This window comes from Vidua macroura, chromosome 5 (genome assembly GCF_024509145.1).
Source record: "Vidua macroura isolate BioBank_ID:100142 chromosome 5, ASM2450914v1, whole genome shotgun sequence".
In the NCBI taxonomy this organism is placed as follows: domain Eukaryota; kingdom Metazoa; phylum Chordata; class Aves; order Passeriformes; family Viduidae; genus Vidua; species Vidua macroura.
This window is the reverse complement of record NC_071575.1, coordinates 55,538,596-55,560,533: the sequence shown is the minus strand read 5'-3', so window position 1 is coordinate 55,560,533 and position 21,938 is coordinate 55,538,596. Positions and strand designations below refer to the sequence as shown.

Below are 21,938 nucleotides of genomic sequence, written 5' to 3'. Positions count from 1 at the left end.
CCAAAACAAGTTGGTGGGGTCAAGGTGGAGGAAAGGGGCTGGAAGAAGAACTGAGTCTTTTCCTGTCCGTCTATGCAGTGTACCCATTAGAGACAACTTTGCACAATATTTACATGATTTAGGACCACCTGCATATAGAGACTAATCAGAAAAGCTTAAGCTGCAGAGGACTCCCCAGATCAAGAAGCAATCAGAGCAATTATTAAGAAACTGACCAGGGAAAACATGCATTACACTGGCAACACCAGTAAGAGAAACAAAATGAGAAACAAGGCTGAGTATGTTTAAATGCAATGTTCTCTGCAAACAAAGGCAGAAGAATGCAGGATCTTATGGAATCCTAAGCAACTGAACAAAGATAATTAAGACAAAGTATCAATTAATTAAGAAAGTAACTAAAGAACAGAAAAATTATGCCAAAAAATCTAAGGGGCAGAAGAGCAAACACCAGTTATAAATTTTAAGCAGAAGTTTATTTAAGTGATAGTGTACTGGCACAGAGGGAGTCAGGAGAATGGCAGCATCACTCAATGCCACATACAATCATCTAAAGAGGAACTGATAGCTAAAAGTAAGCAAATTCAAGACAAAAATGAGACATGGACAGATTTACAGTTAGCTTGACCTGTATGGAAACTAGGAGAGGAGAGGGTCTACAGAGAACACAGAAAAGAAATATATAGTTTGATGAAAGGTAGATGAAAAGCTTCCATGTCTAGAAAAAAAAACCACCAAAACCAAAACCAAACCTAAGAACCAAAAGAAGACCAAAAAACCTCGTGTGTCTCCTCCTACCTCCACAGAAAAACCCCATGAGCCCTAAAACCAAAGACCCATGGGGGAGGGTAAGAGAATGTTTTGTGTGAATTATCCCCTTCAGGCTCTACACAGCATATTGCTGATGCCAAAATAAATGGAAATAGGGAAGGTTTAATGAAAAAATAATTTAGAAAAGTTTAAGAACTTCAAATGAAAGTGTTAATAAAGCATTGAAATAAAGAGAGGTTAAAAATTCAAAGAAAATGCACTTGAACAGACTGGGGGAAGCAGTGTTATAATTCAGAAAGCAATCATGAAGGATGATAGAGATAAATGTTAGGCTATTACTTTTAAAAACCTGTGAAGCAATGAAGGAATTTCATCAGGTCAATAAATGAAAGTCGCTTGTAAATAAAAATGACTATTTAATGACTTAAAATATTTTTTTCCAAACTGACAATAAAAAGGTATTTTTCAGTGATGATATATACCTTGGTCCAAAAATAGACTCAAATATGAAATTTTAATCTTACAGTTTATAGTTCCATAGGAATTATATTAATGGAAAAATAATGTTTCAATTTCCTTCTAGACCAAAGCTACAGGTTCTTAAAATTTTAAGTAACTGCATCAAACAATACATTTCAATAACATACCAACTTCTTTTGTTGTCAAAAAATAGTACTAAGAATAGTTTCTCATCTGATTTGGTCTGCATTTGTTCTCCAATTTTCAGTACATCTAGAGGTGGCACTGGTATAGTAACACCATTGTGATGGCCAGCAACACGAGGCATCTTAGGGTCAATAATCTGTAAGAGAGAAGAAAGGACAGTTCCTCATTTTTAAAATTATGTAATTGATTTTAAGAAGGTATTACAAATTAAGTTAACAAGAAATAAATAGAAAACTAAACAGCCACTGGATATAAACTGACTTTGTGTTACACACAACTTTTTGACATATGCTGAATATACATAGTGGAGACCCAGTGGTAGACTTGACTGAAAAGACCAAAAAAAAGCATTTTTCACCCATCTTAGAAGTCCCATTTGAATTCCACTTAGTACAACTTTGAACTGACAAGCAGGTTTTAGAATGAAGAAGTCAAACCAGGATTTCTAGAAGCTGTAACTGGCGTCAATTTTTGGGGTTTGTAATTCATATACCTTAAAGAACCAACCTATGTTAAGGTATAATAAGTATTTTGGTAAAATAAATGCTCAAACCTGGAGCAAAAATTTAAAATCAAAAACAAAAAGAGGTGTAACTTTTAAGTATCTTGTATATCCAATTTAATGACTCAGTCTTCAGCAAAACATGCAGTTACAGTCACAAAGTCTTTCTAAACAAAACTTGAGGGAGAGAGAAAATATGCTGCTAACGTTAAACTAACCATCCTGATGGAAAAACTCCTTTGCAGACAGCTCACAGCATTATGAAGTGCTTAGCTTCCAGCCAAAGAAAGGTTTTTACTCCATGCTTGTTCTACCCATCTCCTACTCTAAGAACTCCTGTTGTTTTTCCACCATCCACACTGACACCAATTTTAATCCACAGTAAACTGACTTTGGGAAATAAATTAATAGAAAGCTGTGGGGAGCTCGTAGAAATCAGAAGAATTTTCTTCTCTTGACAGAGGTTTAACTCCTCAATTAACTTATCCCACTCTCAGTAACACCAATGCTGACATAAAGGAAAAGACACAAATGGAACCCTTTGGTCTTCATCAGTTTAAATCTAGCACTAATATTTTTCAAGACACAATCATCAAATCATCAAATTTTGAGCATCTGACCCCAGTGTCTTTGAGTCACCCACTGAGGGTACTTAAACTCAAGTGCTCTGAATGCCACATCCAGAGGTTTTAACCTGACTCTGTATGATTACATTTCACGATGTCCTTAGAACACACATATTAAAAGTTGTGATTAGCCAGACTCGTATATAAATCAAGCCAGTGTATGAACTGTTCATATAAGCCCAAAAGCCTACAGCCAAACCTCATCCATATTTTCTCTGCAAGCTTTGATATAAACAGAAGTGTATCTGTTCCTCCTTTATTAACACACATACATATGTATCTCCTCTATTAACAACAGTTTATGTTTCCATTACATCAAGTTTCCATTTAATTTCCATTACATTCACAGAATTGGCTGCAGTTTATTCCAGCAACTGAGTTTTCTGTTTCTTTAATGAGCTGCAGCATCAAGAGTATTTTTATACTCATTTTGCAGCAGAAATAATATATAATGTAGAAACAAAGACTACTGAGACAAGAATGCTGGTTTTAGCAGGGATAGAGACAATTTTCTTCACAGTAGGTGGTATGGGGCTGTTTTGAATTTGGATTGAAAACTGCATTGACAATATAGGGATGTTTTTGTTAATGCTGAGCTGTGCTTACATAGAGTGAAGGCCTCTTCCCCTTCTCACACTGCCCCACCAGTGAGAAGGCTGGGGGTGCACAACGAGTTGGGAGGGGATACAGCTGGGGCAGCTGACCCCAACTGACTTTAGGGATAGTCCATCCCATATCGCATCCTGTATGTAGAGCTGGGGAAGAAGGAGGAAGGAAGGGACATTCAGTGTGATGGTGTTTGTATTCCCAAGCCACATGTAAAGGAGCCCTGTGTTCCTGGGGATGACTGAACACCTGCTGTCCATGGGAAGTGGTGAATGAATTTGCTTTGCTTGTGTGCACAGCTTTTGCTTTCCCTATTAAACTGTGTTTATCTCAAACCAAGAGTTTTCTCACTTGCACTCTTCCAACTCCTCCCCCCACCCACAAGGAGCGAGCGAGTGGCTGCAGGAGGCTTAGCTGCACGACACAGGAGTATTGCACATCTCAAAGGGCTGGCAGGGTAGCAGAAATTATTGACTTAAAATCTGTTATTGCAGTAACTTTACAAACTCAGTGCATAGTAAAGAGGGCAGAATAAGCCACCTTTATTCAACCTGAATGGGAATTTACCAATTACCTTAAGTAAGTGCATAGTGTTTTCAGACCAGAAACAGCCACTACTGTACTTCTGGGAAGCCGGGCACTTACCAGAGCTGGGTAAGAGGGATATCCACTGCATTTGGCCCATACTACTTTTAGAGGCTCAAGAACAGATGTTGCAGCATCAGTTGAAATCCACATACTGCTATGCCCAACTTCTAAGAACAAAGAAATATAAAATTAAAATGTTCCAGAATGAAACCTCAGACAAATCTGCAGTTCTTGGTTTCCTAATGAACAGCTCACGATCCTTAGAATCCAAATACCAATACCAACTTTCACACACATACCAATAAAAACAAGGTAGTATTTGAAAGAGCTCTTTACATGATACTGATACTTTTTTCCAAGCCTATAGATGAAGAACAAGGGTTTAGACACTTCTAGAAATAGCATATCTAAAACATCTTAGTTCTTTGGAAGTGTTTGCCAAATTCCAATTATTATTTCCCTTTGAAAAAACTCCAAAGAAACATAAAACTTATGGTACTTCAAATAACAGCTTCTTTTACTGTGATGACAATCCTGTCACAGAGGTGATGATTTTCAAGATGCAATTTGCATGGTATATATTTCCAAGCACTGGATACCTGGTTACCCACACTGAGATTAGCACCTCATAACTTAACAATACTGGTACACCTTTCTATTCTTATGCCTAAATTCTAACCTGCATTTTGATTTCTATTTATTTTTCACAAGTTTTCTTGGTCTCTCTGCCCTGCCCTTTCCTGCAGTCAAGTTCAAAAATGTCAAGAGGTTTCCAGGCAGCAGCACTCGTGTTTCATTTCTTCTCAAAAAGCAGGGTAACAAACAACTGAGTTTAAGTTACTGTGCACTTCTACGGAATCCTCAATTTTCTTCTCCATTGCTCAGCAATGTATTGAAGCCTGAGACAGGCGTAAGCCTTTCAGTCAACCAAAGCCACAACTGGTCCCCTAGATACAGTACAGAGACTGATCAGAAGACAGTGAGTTACAGCCTCAAGATGGTACTTTGGGTGGTGATCAAACGAGGAAAAGTTATCCAAGTTCATATGCTGTAAAGGTCAGGCAGCACTTCTTGTATGGGGAAACCTGGTATCAAGATACAGTTCAGGGGCTGCAGCTGCACTTTCTTTCAGCAGTCAGGCAATACATACTGCTGAGAGAAAGTGCATTTCAAATGGGCATTGCTTATTTATAATGAAAGGTGGCATGCAGGTACATGTTCTATCTTGACATTACAAAAAATACCAGGAGAAAAAAGTGGTTTAAGACCTTTTAAAAGTAGAAATAGCAAGAAAAAAGTATTAAATTTAAAAAAATGAATTCAGTCATTCGGCACAGTAAGTTCTGTTTCTCTGCTCTGTTAGTAACAGTTTGTAAAGTATTCACATGTCAGTAACTGATGGTTTCAACTAATTCATCCTTAATTTACAAACTGTTTCAAAAACTATATAAGTGGAACTGTATCTGGTACATAAAAACAGTAAAAGTCCTCTTCTTCAGGAGAGCTAACAAGAAAGAAATCTACACTATTCTCAGTTGCAAAGAAAATGGTATTTTAATGCTGAATAGAAAAGCATACACAAGCTGACAGGATGCATTCAGCCGGACTCAGAGACTTCTCAGGTGTATATACAAGTAAGAGTCTCAGAATTCTTCCTAGTCAAGAGTATATTCCACATGGTAGTAAGGGGTTACTAATCTAGCACATAGGATTACAAATTTTCTTTTACAAGATCTGTAAAAGAAAACTCATCTTCTCTTTTTATTTCAAAACCTCTTTATTTCCTCAAGCAAGGAGAGAAAATTAATCAAAATCAGAGTCAGATGCTATTCTTTAAAAAGTCTTTAAAGAGTCAAAAGCAGATTTCAGTAGTTTCTGGAAGGATATCAACAACACTTTCAGAAGGCTTAATGTATTTAAGCATTAAAAATAATAATGTTAGACTCTGTCAAATAAATGGACAAAATCATACAATACTATTAAGAATTCAATTATTTATAGTTACCAGCTGCAATTCTTGCTGCTTTGGCATAGTTTCCATTTTCAATGCATGATATCAGCTCACTTCGATCTTCCAGTGTATGTCTCCGTATCAGGGCAGGTTTACCTTTACCACACTTCGGTAGACTGAAACTACAAAAGTATTAATATTAAAACCATTACTTGATAATTAACATTGTTCACTATAAATCAAAATTTTGAACGAGAATTTAAATTTCATGAGTACAGAGTAAAATCAGTGGAGCAAGCTCTAAAAATATTTTGAGTAACAAATACAAACAACAGAAAAGCCAAAGCTCTGATTATTTTCATACACAGAATTGCCTGGTTATCAGCAAAAGTCAGTTCCACTGCTCCAACAGTTCTACTACACAGAAAATGCAACTATTCTCTAATTTTTCACTAAAAAATTCCAGTCTTTCAACTGTGAAATGTCTCTACTCAAAATGGGAAATTTGTTTTCTACACACTTGAGTTTTTTTCAAGAAATCATATCATCTGAACAATTATATTGACAATTTGATCTAGAATATCACATTTAAAATAGATGCAATATTAAATTATCTTTGTTTCTGAAAGTCTGTTTGACATGACTGCATTAACACCATTCCCTTAACCCGAACCTATGAATGAAGTCCTCTTTTTCTGTCTAACGGATTTACCCTATACTCTCCTGTATGCCCCATCCTCATAGCCCAGGACTGGAGACAGCTACCTTTCACCCAAAAATTAGTGTTCTTTCAAAAGATACACCACTGGTGATGGAGATATCAATGGTGGCAGAAGTATCCATTTTGACAGTCCTGCCTTTAACAACAGACTCCATGGAGAGAAAGCCAACAGCTGGTACAGAGTTACTATCAACACTGTAGTACCTAGTCAGCAACCCACAGACTGACAGCCTACAGTTCCAAAACTATGGAACCACCTTTTCTGTGTACAAGACTCTGCTTTGTAAGTTGCTTCTCTCTTGCCCTCACAAAAATAAACACACACATTTTTAGTGTTCTGGATTAGGAAGGTAATTAAGCCAAGATACTATATGCAAAAAACATAACTGTATCTTTACAGAGCAAGAGAAGCACAGTCAGTTTAAAAATGTAACTGCCTGGATATGCAATAACCTGAATTCAACAGAAGAATCACAGCAATCCTGAAAGGTATCTCAGATCTGACAAAACTTGAGAAAATTGAAATATACTCTTTTTTCCAAAACTGATGCAATCCTCCAGTGTGGGTCACAAGCACTATAGAAAACTGATGTATCAAGTCTCAAATCTGTATTTCATATTTAGCGTTTTACCTTGAGTTACACAAGAGACTGTTACTAGATGAGATACTAGATTCTGATGCACAGCGGCGACGAGGTTCAACTTTTCTTCCTGGAGTATCATCTAATGCTCTCTCTTTACTTTCATCTCCAAAACCATTTGATAGACCTGCAGCATAACACACAAAATAAACTGCATCAAACTGGAAACCACACCATTTTCATTAACAACCTTTTGTATTTATACAATGTATCATTATTGTTTTGTTCTTCAAGTATTTTGGTGTGATGAAAAAGAATGTGAATATTAACAAAATATGTAATTTCAAGGAAGTACTATAAATAGGAAGTTTCCGTTGTCCCGATTTTAAAGACAGGATGAACCTTTAGGTAAGGTACAAAAAAAAAGCAAGCAGAGATTGTAACATGGGAAAGATACATGGAGTATCAAATCAGTCTTTGCAGTAATGTTTCCAACTATTAAAACAATCATGCTGCAAAAGCTAAGTAGAAAAAAAAACAAGAAAATAAAATGTTACAAATCAGGCAGATTACCAAGTCAACAAAAGGCTTATTTCAATGCAATGCTATAATCATTAAAACCCTTTTCAAACACTGGAAGTAAAGACTGATATGGATTTCTTCATGATACTATCTAATTCTTCCTGGTAGTCTTTCCATTTTAGTAAATTCAGACTGACTAACACAATGATGACTATTTTCTGTCACCAATAATCAATATACATGGTACTGTTTTTAATTAGCCTTCCCCTAACAAAAGCTTATATACATCAAAGTATATTGCAATTTAATTTCATAATTGTAATGAAAACATTAAAAAGGCTTTTATATTACAATCTGCTTATTTGATGTGCTGTTGCCAATCCTGCTCTGGGTTTGCTATACAAACAGTATTGTCCTTATTAAGTAATTTCTATACTTGATTGAAGAGGCAAATTAGAAGTTTTAAGATAGCATTCTGAAGACTTTCCAGAGTATGTGGGAGTGTTTGCGGAGGTGTGGACATTAAGACTGACAAAGAAAGAATCCCACAGTGACTCTAGAATATGATCAGAAATGCACTCAACAAAGGCAGTGGTACCAGCCTGCAGGTAGCTACTGCAAACTGTAGGCTACAAAGAGAACAAAATTTTAAAACAAATTCAATTCTGGGCATGCCGCTCACAACACAAGAAGGACCTACCCATCCCAGCCCTTTACCACTTCCAAAGACTTGAAGGCCATCATGAACATTGTACATTCAGACAAAGTCAAACTAGGTTATGTAACTTCACATGCCCCTCCGAAGAGCCTTTTAGTGTAAAACAATTATGGCAGAATTCCCTTTATTAATTCTTCCAGTCTGTTTGCTACAAAGATCTCTGCAAAGGATGCTGATAACTAAGGAACTTGAGTTTAGCAAGTTACTTTTTACAATCCAGTAATTTTTCAAGCCTTTCCATATAGTGACTTACAGGGTTTTTCCCCTCCACCCCAGGAGACCTTCCCTTTGGATTATCAACACAATTTCAGATTTTTTTTCAGAGTGTATTTACTCAAATTCTGAAAGATTTACATATAAGCATTCTCTTTCATTGTAATTTAATTTACACTGTAAATATTAATTCAAGAGTGTTTGTTTTGTAACTCCTATATTTGCCTTTGACTTTCTACAGAAGAAAAATTATAAAGGCAGCATTGTCCTGAGTGTCAAGCACCAAACTATTATTCAGTGGTATTCATTAATCTTGCCCTCACTCTCAGCAAGTTGATAAAAATATCTGTAGATTAAGGGGGAGTTGGGTCCTAGACTGAGCTGAAACAGAGTATGCTTTATGAAAAAGTATATAGGGGAATTTAAGTTATTACAGTATATTTCACATGGCATTTGAAATGAAAAGCTAAAAATAAACTTTCTGCAAAGGACATCTCTTATGTCTCTGCAAAAATTACTTTTTATTCTTCAATATCCTGTCAGACTTATATTTCAAGTGAGATGTACAAACTGCTTTGTTTTCATCCTGCCACAAGCTGGAGACACATTACTCAAGTTATCACTCAGGCATCTAGCTAATGTGAAGCAGCTATCAGCAGAAACAAGTCAGATCACAGACTGAATTTTAAACAGGAAGAGAGATCAGTAAGTAATGACTGCCTCTAGAACAAGGGCACAGGTCACATTCCCAATGGGCTGTGAAAGTAGAAAGAAATACCTGTATTAAGAGCACGTGCAAAACATTTAACCATATATAAGCCAAATGTGACTTGGATGCTTATCTCTGCATACATTGGTTTTGTACATGCACACCCAGGACAAAAGGGGCTGCATATTTTTATTATTTCAATCAGTTTATGACTGCACTGTCACCAAAAAGGACATTTTGGCACACTCGGTCCCTGGCAATGGTGTCTTCTCATTGTCAACAAGTCAGTACCAAGAAATGGTAAGGAGCCAGTTTTCAGCAACACATTGGACAAAGCAACCATGTGATCGCCTGACTGCTGAAGTTAAGAAACAAGGGATACAACAGAAACATGCAACTATAGCAATGGAGACAGCTCTCTGAGGTGGCAGTCCAGCCCTATTCTAGTTTAAATATAAGCTGTGAGTTTAATGACTCACTTAATTCACTTCATTCTACAGATTGATAAAACATTTTTACTGTAATTTGGTTACTAACACTGGTGTCCTGGTTTCTGCTGGGATAGAGCAAATTTTGTTCTGAGTAGTTGGTACAGTGATGTATTTTAATTTGAGTGTTGATAACACACTGATGTTTGAGGTGATGAGTAGTGTTGACAGTAAGTTGACTTTTCAGTGTCTCATGCTCTGCCAATGAGCAGGTGCACAAGAAGCTGAGAGGGAGCATGGCCAGGACAGCTGATCCAAACTGGCCAAAAGGAGATTCTATACCATGGAGTGCCATGCCCCATAGATAAAATGATGGGAGTTGGCTGGGAGGGGCTGATCACACAGCTGGGCATTGGTTAGTGGGTGCTATGCAACAGTATTGTGCATCACTTGATTCTCTTGGGTTTTATTCCTTTTCCCTATTATTATTACTATTATATTTTACTTTGTTTCAATTGTAAAACTATTCTTATCTCAACCCAGAGGTTTTACCTTTTTCTGATTCTCATCCTCATCCCACTGTGAGGAGGGAGGAGTGGAAAGTGAGAGAGTGGCTGAGTGCTACTTGGTTGTCAGCTGGGGTTAAACTACAGTAAGTGGGGAAAAAAACCCAAAACATTTTTGACAAAAAAAAGAATACTAAAGTGCAAAAGAATTTATAGCTTCCCAGATATATTTCTCTCTTGTTTTTGGAAGTATGAGAAACAAAGAACATGCAAGCTATCAGCAGGAGTAATTTTCCTGAGCATCAAGCCCCTAATGACAGGAGCTTACACAATCCATGAGACTCCAGTTTATACAGTTCACGTTTCAGAAGTTATAAGGAATAGGGGGATGCTTTTTTTAAAGAAAACACACTCATATCTAGTCATAGATGAATGAGTTCACAAGTGACCTTGTAACTTGCTAGAAAAAATCAAGGCAATAAAATCTAAGCACTTTATGGTAGTGGCACTGATGTGCAAAAAAAGATCAGATATACTACACAACTTGGTTTCTGTTATATCATTACAAAACTATTTTCCACCATGAATCATGAAACACCCAATGTCCTGTAGATGCTAAAGTAAGTAAAATTAAAGATCTCCAGTTGCTTTAAGGAACTTGCATTTTATTGAATCAGTAGATATAACTAAGAAGGCCAAATAAAGAAAATCCATGAGACCTAACTCATCCTGCCTGCAACTTTCAAAAGCTCATGATTTTGTTAGATCTAATGAGCTTTCTCTACAGTCATGAAGTGAAATTTTGTGTCAGGTACTAAACTTCTTACACATATTGCCTCATCAACACCACTGAATGACAACCCTCCTCTTTCCCTCAAAAGTCCTAAAGATCAAACTAAAAGCCTTTAATTAGTGGTTCATTTCCTTTACTTTTCTACTCTGTTCTTAAGTTTCTTCAAAAAAGCAGTCCACTCTCAAGAGGCAGAACTTAACTTTTTTCAGTTAAAGAGGGAATTCTCAAACAATGAAGTCTGCTTTCAATCTTAAATGCAGGGTTACTGCCATTTCTAATCTTCAGCTCAACTTCAATTTACATAGAAAATTTACTGCTTTGCTCATCATAGCATAACACAACCATTTTGAAAATAAGGAAATGTTCTAAGAAGAAAAAAAAGTAAGGCAAAAATGATCAGCCTTACACTTTTCCACAGATCTCTCACTGCACTGAGAACTGTAATTATCAGGCAAAGTTTTAACTTTTTCTCAACAGTGCCAGTTTGTTCTTAGGCTGCAATTAAAACTTTCACTAACTACCTACATCAAGCAAGTTAGAATCTTGTTGCCCATACTAAATAAATGGAAAGAGAGGAGAAGTTTGGAAAACATGGTAGAGGAACAAATCTCAGTATAGTCCAAAGAGCAGCACAGCATTTCCACAAATGTACAAATTGCTGCCCCAGAATACAGTCTGAAATGTACAATTCTGTAATCACATCTTACAGTTCTGCTGAAACAAAAAGAAGCAGAACTTGCACAAAATTATTCTAAAGCAATTAAAACTGTACTATGCATAGCTCAATGCAAAACCAAGCACATCCAAATTTAAGATGAAGTGCTCTCCTAAAACTAGCCCAGAAGGGCTGAGATTTAACCACTAAAAAACCTGGGAGCATTCAAACAATGACTGCACACAGTGCTCCAGCACTTCTGTAGCACTATTTAGTCTCATTTTCAGTCGTGACTTGTCCACTTATCCAGAACCACTGATGTTACTCTTCATTAAAATATATATACAGTAGAGGAGAATGTGTATTTTATTTTAAAAACCCTTTTTTTTCCCCTGGTAGTTTCACTTCTCCAAGGAAGATGAGACTGTTTTCTTTGGGGAAGGGAAGAGGATGGAGATGTAGCATTCTTAGCTAATCTGCTCTCACAGAACATGTTCTGGGAATAAGAATGTTGGGACTGGTAAAACTCTGCGACCAGTGTGTGTCACATATACTACAACACGTACAACTTTGTAACTTACGGAAATGGGGCAATATATTGAATGAAGAGCATAGTTTCATATGTGTCAAAGACTTCCTCCAAGAGTGTTCATTTCTATTTGTTTTTTGTTTTAAGGATGGCTGGTGTCTCCAACATGATCCAAATTAATTACTTCAAATGTAATTGTCTTTCTGCGCTCCAAAATGATCATTTAATTGAATTCCATTCCATGTTGAGGATAATAGAAAATAATTAGGATCCAAAGAGATAAATACCCAGCATGATATTAGTTAATATGAGAACCTGGAAGACAGTGAAAAAGCCATTAAGTCTCTCTGAAAGGAAACAGAGCTTTCAATTAAATAAGCCATCCTTACAGCAGTGTCCAGAGACAGTGAGAATGACACAAGTGTCCCACATATTCTATCACTAAAACCTAAGTTTTCTAAAGGGACTGCCTAAGTAAGTTTCACTTTGATTCAGGCCTCTTTCTTGGAAAAGAAAATACTGAAAGTCATTGAAAACACAGAATACAACCTCCATGTACATGATATGCATCAAGAACACAGTTTAAAAATGTAACTAAAAATACCTCCAGAAAGAGTAAGAAAGGGGATGTCACTAATTTAGGGGGGTTTATATATACAGATAAGCACACACAGGGTAGGGGAATACTTGAAGGTAATAAATCATCAAAAGTTACTATATTCTTAAAAATGCAGACCTTGGAAATGAGCAGATTGCAGAAACAGGACGGCATCCACTAAGTTTTTTTCAAAAGTAAGAGCATAAGACCCTAAGAGAAACCCTTTAAATGTTACTTGAAACAGTAAATTCTAAAGTGCAGTAGGAATATTAAACCCAATTCTTCTTTTCAGAATACACAGATGAATATCAGAGCATAGCAAAGCTTCCAGTACTTAAAACAGGCTTCAGTATGCAGACAAAATGGAAGCCAATTACTCAAAGACTACAAAGCCTGGTGTGAAGAGTCCCCTTGGAAATAAAGCTTTTAAAACTTGGTCATGGATAAAGACAGCAAAGACAGCTCAATATGAGCCCATGATGTGGCACCTACACACTAAACAGAAGTACCTTTCAAGATCGTAACCAGAAAATGTTAACCTTTAAAGATGTAAGTGACACAGAACAAATACAGTCTGGTGGCTCAATGAATGGCCTGTTTGATGGGTTCCAAAAGAATGCCAAGGAATTCATCTTGTAACTACTAATTTTCTTCAAATCTGAGACTAAGAAGTGTCTCCGGCAAATCAGATGAGACTCTGATACAACAGCAAAATCTGATTTACAAAACAGAAAGGAAAATTAATCAGCATTTATTAACTACAGCTTCCATAAGATAAGGATCATAATCGATCTGCACTACAATAGGATCTCTGTACTGTAGGATGATTGTTCAAAGCATCTTAGAACATGAAAGTGGGAGGCAACCTTAGTGGAGGAGTTTGAAAACACTCCAGAAAATTCTGAAACTAATAAAGAGCATACAAGCAGAAACTCAAAAAAAAAAAGTACAACTTCTTCAAAGACAGTATCAACTGTTCTAGTGATATAGACTGATGAAGCAGTAGAGTTGAAAATGCCATTAAAAAGTGCACACTCAAAATCTAAAAAATTCAAAACCAACTTTACAAACTGAATTCCTGAATCAGCTTTGGTTTATATAATTTATGATGTGTAAAACAGATGATTGCAAAATACAAGCTTTAAGTGCCTGAATCACATACTGACCAATGGTATGTCATTGAGGATCCCAGAAATTACTATAGAAAGTCAGTAATATTTAGGACCATTGACTTCTAATTACCTTGGGAAAAATTACTTAGAAGGATTTAAGATCAGAATATTTTTTCCTAACATTTTCTACTGATTTAAGCCCAAACAGTTAAGATCCTTAAGAAATAAACAAAATTTAAACATTTTCCATTTAAAGACTTTTACTTTCTCACCTACAAAATCCTGATATAAATGAAAAAGTCTTTAGAGGTTTCTTAAAGATTTAAATCAATATATATTATTTTAATTCACAACTTACATAATGAAAAAGCATGATAATGATTTATCAATACACTGCATGAAAATCCTAGTGTCTAGGGGTCTTTCAGAGCAGCCCAGCAGGACCTGACACCTAGAAAGAAAGGCTGCTCCATTTCCTAAACCAAGCTGTTCTTGAATGGAACTAACTTTTGGAAATTTCTGTCTACAGGATTTTACACAGAGCTTTTATCAACACAAATTTTTCTTCATTGAAAGTAAGGGTTTCCCTGTAATTGTGAGAACACAGCTTCTAGGTATGCTATCCAATGAAAAGGAAACAGATGGACAGAAAACTCCAAAGCTCTCCTATGTAAGCAGGTCCAGCAATCCAGTTCTATTAAAAGTAAATAATTTAGCATTTATTTGCCTTCTACAGCTATTTAGAAAAACTAGTTCACAATTTGTTCTGCTTTCTAGGATAGGGAACTGAAAATGAAACTGAAGTTGCTACTTGAAAGAAAGATCAAGGCAGAGATCTGAGACTCCTGAGATGACATACAGGACACCACAGTAAAATGCAAATATTTGAATTACTTCAGTAAGTTACACAGCTGCATTCCTAATCCTAATTTTCCAGGCCTTTTTTACCTTGAGAGGTACTTCATGCAGGAAGATTAAAACTTCACGTGATTCAGTATAAAAGATCCAGTGCTTTACAGCCTCCTTCTATGACAGCTTGCAGAGTACTTGGGGAAGTGCATGATGTGAATCCTTTGAGACTGAAACATTTGCAGTAAAAATTTATTCCAGCCTAGCAAAAATCAACAGTGCTTGCTATCCCTAAGATTGTCCTCCTGGCTTCATCGACAGGATCTGGAAAGACCACATGAGATGTTCCACTGCTCATGCAGTCAACGTGACAGTGCTTGAAGCATGGTCAAGTGAAGAAAATCAAGAACTATTAAATACCAGCCCAGCTTTGCTATTTCTAGGCAAAACTGAACAAAAGAGTTAAAATAAGGCTGACTTGCATTTTCACATCTTTGTGTCTAATCAGATGAATCTATAGTTGCTTCTTCCCCCCTCAGACCTGAAGTACTTTTACCTTCAACACATATTTTTTTCAGAGAACTTAGGAGTTAGCCATGCTTATCAGCTGAAGATTAGTTCTCAGCATCTGCTTTTGTCTCCATTTTATTTCAATGCCATGCTGTTAGGAAGTAATTTCTGAGCATTATTACAGCTTTGGAGGAAAGGGAAAAAGGAAAAGTCAAGGAAGAAAATAGAATAAAAGGAAGGCGAAAAGGAAATCAAAGTGGGAGCATTATCACATTAGGATAGTATAGCCTGTCAAAGTGACAGCATGACCAATGACCACTGTTCTGGTAGCAACAAAATAAAGCAACTTTGCTTCAATTTTAGCCATTCTTGAGTATTACACGTTTCTTTGTACGGGATATCTTCTTAATATGTACACTGCCCCTGTGCATGCCAAAGAAATTACATCTGGGTACAATGAGAAACATAGCAGAAAGCTACTCATTCAAACAATCCCCTAATGCTTGACTACATGTATGATACAGTGGACAAGCACATGCTACCATAATTACTCTTTATGAAGTACATTCCTCTGTGCATGCAAATGCATAATCTAATCTTTTCTCACTGAAGGAAAAAGGGAAAAAGGAAAAAAACCACAAACACCACAAACCACAAATCCATACAAAAACCTTCTCTGAGGGACATTAATCTGTAGTCAATCATACTGTGTAAACTGTCTCACTCTCTCCACTCACAGCAGAATGGACCATAAGTGACTGGTACTTTTGCCTGCCTGGTTGGTTCAGTGCCTGATGCTGCTGTTGGAGTCACTGGATTAACCTTTTCTATTGTCCACCTCTTAAATCAGACCTGTAGGTGAGTATGTGGGGGTTGGACTAGATAACCTTTAAAGGCCCCTTCCAACCCAAACTATTCCATGATGCTCCAAACAGGTCAGCTCATGTGATTCACTTTGATACACTGTATGTCTGGTAAGAGGGGACTTCACCATATCTAAGCCTCTGAATTTGAAGGTAGGTCATCTATACTCAGCCCCAGCACCATGGCAAGTGTCTTCTTAAATAAATTAAGAACACACTTATAAAAAGTATAGTGTGAATCTCCAAATTCACTAGCTTTTTAGATATTTTCAATAAATCCCACAGTTCTGTTTACCATCTGCACCACACAGAAAAAAAAAGTCTTGAATGTCACAAATGAAGCACATAGGGGACTATGACATTTAATTTTTTACAAAGCTAAACGTGGGCTAAGAAATGAGCTAAGTATTAAGGAAAAAAAGAAAAATAAAAAAAGCAGTACTAAAGTACAGTAAAAGGCTCCACAATTCCTACAGCATCAAGAAAAACAGAAGGGCTTCCAGAAATATTTGTTTATTATTACAGAAGATTTGGTTATACTCATCTTAGAAAACACAGCAATTGTATGTTGGGTGCTAATAATTAATATCTTAAAAATAACCCAAAAGACGTCACCTTCAAAAATATTAACATTTTTAAGACCCAAGGAAAATTTCCAGAATACTAGTGTATAATGTACCTTATGTATGCACACACCTCACAAGCCTTGAAAAAAGCACAGGTGTTCATCAATCCTCACCATTCTCAACTATGTTGCTCAAAATCCCCCCTATTTTAATAACATAAATCAAGAACTAGGAAAAGGATTTTTCATTGTCAGGAAGTTAATACAATGATTATTTATATGAAATAAAACCAGAAGGAACATTTATTTTCTTAAAACACATTGTGAGTGTTGATTGGCATAAAATAGCTTCCTACTCCCTCTTTCTGCCTTATGTACTTATTTTATTCTATGTATATTATAAAAACCCTCCCCTATTTCTTAAAATGTTTCCAGAAATTAAATTGGCAGAAATATTCAAAGGCCTGGCAGAACTCCTGTCTAAAGTTTGAGTGGGCCAAAAAGAAATTAAGAAATCGAATGGGGTTCTTTTTTTTTTTTTCCCTTCTAATGTCTCTCCTTAATTTGCTTTATTTTCTTAGCAAATGGTCCTACATTTCTCAGTGGCCTATCAACCTACTAGAAAACCAATTAACCAACTATACCCTGACAACTTAACAGTCAGAGTCCTGCAGTCCCCATGTCTCTACACTGACAAATTTAACAAATCAGGGAATAATTCCTTTTAGGCCTTCATAATCTGACAATCTCTAATACTTTGTTTGTTTGCAAATACACTTTAAAATGTTTTATGTTTCCAAACCTCCTGGAGTCAGGCAGCTAAAGTTCTTGGACACCACTAAGCGCTCAAGTAATTAAATTTAAAATCAGACTTCACACGAAACAATCACTCTGCATTTCAATACAACAAATCAGGACTGCGGATCTGTCAATAGATTTAGTCAAACTGTTGCACTCGATTCATGAATATTAATTATATATATTTTTTTGTATATTTATATATATATATACATGTACTGTTGTTCCTGTCTATGTTAACCACAAGAAAAATTATACCAATTTGGGGCTTTTTTTCACTGAGGAACCTTTATTTTAGTTTTTTTATTTACTTCAAAGACATAAGTTTCTTAGATATGCATGTTTTACTTTCACTTCCTCCATTTAGTGAATGGTAACTGAATGCTGTGCATATGAAGCCTGACTTTTAGACAAATTGGCCAGTGTTCCAGAGAGGCAAAGATTCATTAGAAATTAAGTACGCAAGAATTAAAAAAATGAACTATGTTCTATTTCACTCCAGACACAATGTCTACCCTTATCATATCAAAGAACAGCAGTCCTCACTACAATATTAAATTCTATCAAATGCAAATGGAATTCATTTTGAATTCCATTGTCTCCATCATTTTGTAGTAGTCGAGCAGAAACAAAGTCAGCCCAACATTTACTAACAGATTTAGTAAGGAGTCTTTGTTGTATACTGATACCTGTATGTGAAGTATGTATTAAGAAATGATAAATTCTCCCACTCTGTGCTTTTTACTGTGTGAATATTCTACTTCAGTGATCCATATTTTAAATACCAAATTTTACATGTGTTCCAGTACCTTGAGAAAATCTGTGTAGCTGGAAGTGAAAATATGAAGTAAATTATATACTTCACTGATTTTTTCTACTACTGCACTTGGACAAGAAATAATAAAAACACAACATACTGCACTATAATAATCACTATCTGAAATCCTGAATCTGTGCGAAGTTACAGTGGTTGTTTTAGGATAGTATATTTTAAATACTTAGTTTCTAATTAAAATAGAGAGTACTGTAACAGCAACTATAAATTATAAAGCCTAAATTTACAAAACCTTAGACATGACTAATAACACCAAGTACACAGGCAAATTTCATCTGATCATAATCTAGCATTTTACAATATTAAAAGTGGTTTCTTGAAACAATAATTTGTTCCATCTGCTATCTTACTAATACTCAACTGATACAGGCAGATTTTTAATGATCCATAAAAACTACCTTCTATCCATTAATCAGTTTCATTTTTCTCTAATGTAATAACTGCACAAAATATTTCCCTGAGAAAAAGGATTCATCTTTGTAACAAAAGAGCAAGGTAAGTATACAATGGGTATTTTGAAAAGGTCATTAAACTTGTCACAGTTAAGACCTGATATGCCCAACCTTCAAGAATCATACATCAATCTCTGATGTCGCCAAAATTTCCTAGGTAAACCAACAATCTTCTTTCGGAAATTGTTGGTAGATACCATGTGAAGCAAACCCAAAATAAATCAAATTTTAAACACGTCTCCACTATGCAGCTGTCAGCTTCTACAAAGAAACTACAAAGACAGATGTACTCTGCGATAATGCCCTAGTAGAACACTAGAAAATTTAAATTTAAGATTACACTACACTCCTGCTTCAAATATTTTAAAGATTCTCATATGAAAGGTCAAAGTATTGAAATGAACTGCTTTCAGTTCTCTTTGAAGGTTAACTCATGTTGTTCAATAGTCTCATATTTCTGAAAAAGGACTGGCATTTCAGTAATCTTGTGTATGAAAACCAACAACAGCATGTGGGACACCACACTTACAAAGGAGTGTGTCAGTGGATTCTATATGTGTCTTCCTTGAAAATAACTGGAAAAACATCAACCCCAAATGTAAGTCAAGAGAGCACAATAAAAACAGTCTATAAGAATAATGAAACAACGAGGTAGGTGTAGTTTCACTCAACTAAATAAACTTTAGTGTCTTCCTTTGGCCTTTGTCATGTAAGAATACAGCAGTGACAAGAAAGGGGGAAACACTGAAGAGACTGAAGAGTAAGGGACAGAAACAAGACATCCTTAAATAATGTCAAAAACCCTCATACTGGCTATGAATAGGTAAGAAAGAAAAAATATGTGACAGTGCAGCTCTCGACCACTTAAAAATTTCAATCCTTGGCATATTAAGCGAAGGTAATTTTCATCATTTTTTCTGTATTCAGTAAAATTAAGGATAGTTAATATTCACACCATTCAAAGAAAACTGTGCAACAGTAATTCATTTTCAACTGCAGGGATTTCCCACAAAGCTGATAACTCAGGTCAATGCACACAAGCCTGTTGCATACCTTTTCCTAGGATTGGATGGCTTTGGAAGAAAAAGCTCTGCTGAATTCTACTGAATAAAAACATTTTTACCTATAGTACGAGATTAAACTTTGTAAAAAATAACCAAAGAAAAAGGACGTATTTTGCTGTATACATCACTTAATGAATTTTTATCATAACAGACATCTACATGAATCAACACCAGCTAAATACACAAAAAATCTCAATTGTTTCTAAATCTTGGTAAGTATCTGACATTTGTGCTGGTTTCCTGCTGAACTGGAGCTCAAGATAGCTGCCAACTGCAAATTACTTAAATTAGTGTGGAGACACAAATTTGAAAATAACATGCAGAATAAAATTTCCTATGTGAAAGGAAAATGTTTGCTTGCAAACAGGAAAACTAATCAAAGGAATAAGATCTGATAAACTGCCACATCTGTATGAACCATATATGCTTTAACAAAAGATACTATTAAAGAATAACTAGAACATTTTCAGGTGACTATTAATTGGCCAAACTGTTTCAATTCACTTTTCTTGAATAAGTACAAATTCTAACTATAAATGTCCCCTAAGTATTAGTTCTACATAAATTTAATTGTCTTTATATCCTTACTAGCTTCAAAAAGAGAGTACATAATTTTGTTTTAAATTAACAACAGAAAAACCTTTTAACTTCTGTATTTTATTCCTGGAACTATGTTTTTAGTTTTGAAGATAATCAAAAGCATATTTGCTCTACAAACACCTAACTCTACAGAGAGAAAGAAAAATGACTGAATTTAAATCCATTCACAAATCTGGTGGGTTTTGGTTTTGTTGCTGCCTTTTTTTTCCCTTTAAAAATTAAGTTAGTTTTCTTACAAAATAAAAACCTTTTCTTCCGCTAAAGAAAAAATTCACAATGTTTAACACAAAAATTTCAGGGAATTAGTACTAACTCCCAGTGTGATCCAGCACAAAATTATTCACTGTGTGTGATAATATGCAATCTATACACAGATACATAATGAAATTATGTAGATTATAAACTGACAAATTAGGTTATTTGGAAACCAAAGTTTTTTCTATTATTAATAAAGATTAACTAATTTCTATTATCACACTGCCTTCACTTGGTACTTACTTCAGAACTAAAGTACCAGATCAAACCTGCATGCTCTTTCCAAGCTGTTAGGAAAATGAATGGAAGTTGGGGCTTTCCAAACAGGCAAACCAAACAAAACCCCAAAAATATAATGAAAAACAATTCCCCACACTGCATCTTACATAACATTTTCTCATACTATGATTCCAGCATTAGAATCATTAGTGTCCTCACCTGATCATTCAAAAAAAACCCCAGCCAACCAACCAATTAAAAAAAGCATACTACCCCACACCCCAAAAAATCCTGTTATTCAAAACAAAAAAAAAAAAAAAAAAAAAAAAAATCCCACCAAACAAAAAAGAAACAACCTAAAAATCAACAACACTTCCCTTTTCTCCCAAATAAACCCCCTTGTTCCCCCCAGCTTTTGGAGCACATCTTCACACCTAATATTCAAATTAAACTCCTATCTCTTTTATTCAAAGTGACAAATCCCCACATGCTGTTTTCATACCTGCATAAGGGTTCCCAACATGACAATAAAACAGAGTATTTATTTCAGAGGTAATATAAAAGTCATAGCAATGGCCATGGATGACATTAAGGAAATATGCATAAGTAATTTCCTCATGCTGCTTTTCTTTCTCAAAGGTTTTATATGAACTTCTCAAATAAATAGAACTATGGTGTGCTAAGAGAAGATATCATTAATGTCTTGAGCTGTTCTGCACTAATGTATCAAGGTAACATTTTCTTTCAAATATCCTTTAGAGAAGTCTCATTAAGAGCATAATCTCACCTTCAGCTCTATTTAAAGTGCACAGACTAAAAAAAAAAACAAAAACAAACACATAAAGTGTCATTATATGTTGGGGTTTTAACACTTAAAATGCATGGATATATGAAGTGCCTCATACATCATACACAGTCATCAGTTTCATAACATAAAAATATGCTCGGAGTAGCACTCAGCAAGATGAAATCATACATGGCATAAGTATTTTTCATGCTCCTGATTACAAGCCTTCTGATTTTGGCATCATATGTCAAGTTTCCATGCAATTTAACAAGGAATTTGCAAAAAAGCAGCTAATTCATCTTTCCTGCAGGTTTCATATACACCCATACGTGTAATCTTAAAAACTGCA

At 35.5% G+C, this 21,938-nt stretch overlaps 1 protein-coding gene across 5 annotated transcripts in view; it reads right to left on the bottom strand.

Moving 5' to 3' along the window:
• Positions 1 to 21,938, bottom strand: part of BRD1 (bromodomain containing 1) — a 58,756-nt gene that overhangs the window by 3,285 nt on the left and 33,533 nt on the right. For 4 of the 5 annotated variants that reach the window (XM_053977866.1, XM_053977865.1, XM_053977864.1 and 1 more), the window contains exons 9-12: positions 7,061 to 7,196; positions 5,762 to 5,889; positions 3,814 to 3,923; positions 1,416 to 1,570 (exon numbers count right to left, since the gene is read on the bottom strand). In XM_053977866.1, the coding sequence (XP_053833841.1) occupies positions 1,416 to 1,570; positions 3,814 to 3,923; positions 5,762 to 5,889; positions 7,061 to 7,196 (529 nt within the window). Of the gene's footprint in view, positions 1 to 1,415; positions 1,571 to 3,813; positions 3,924 to 5,761; positions 5,890 to 7,060; positions 7,197 to 12,156; positions 12,398 to 21,938 lie in introns of those variants that run through there. The other variant, XM_053977868.1, reaches the window with a different exon arrangement.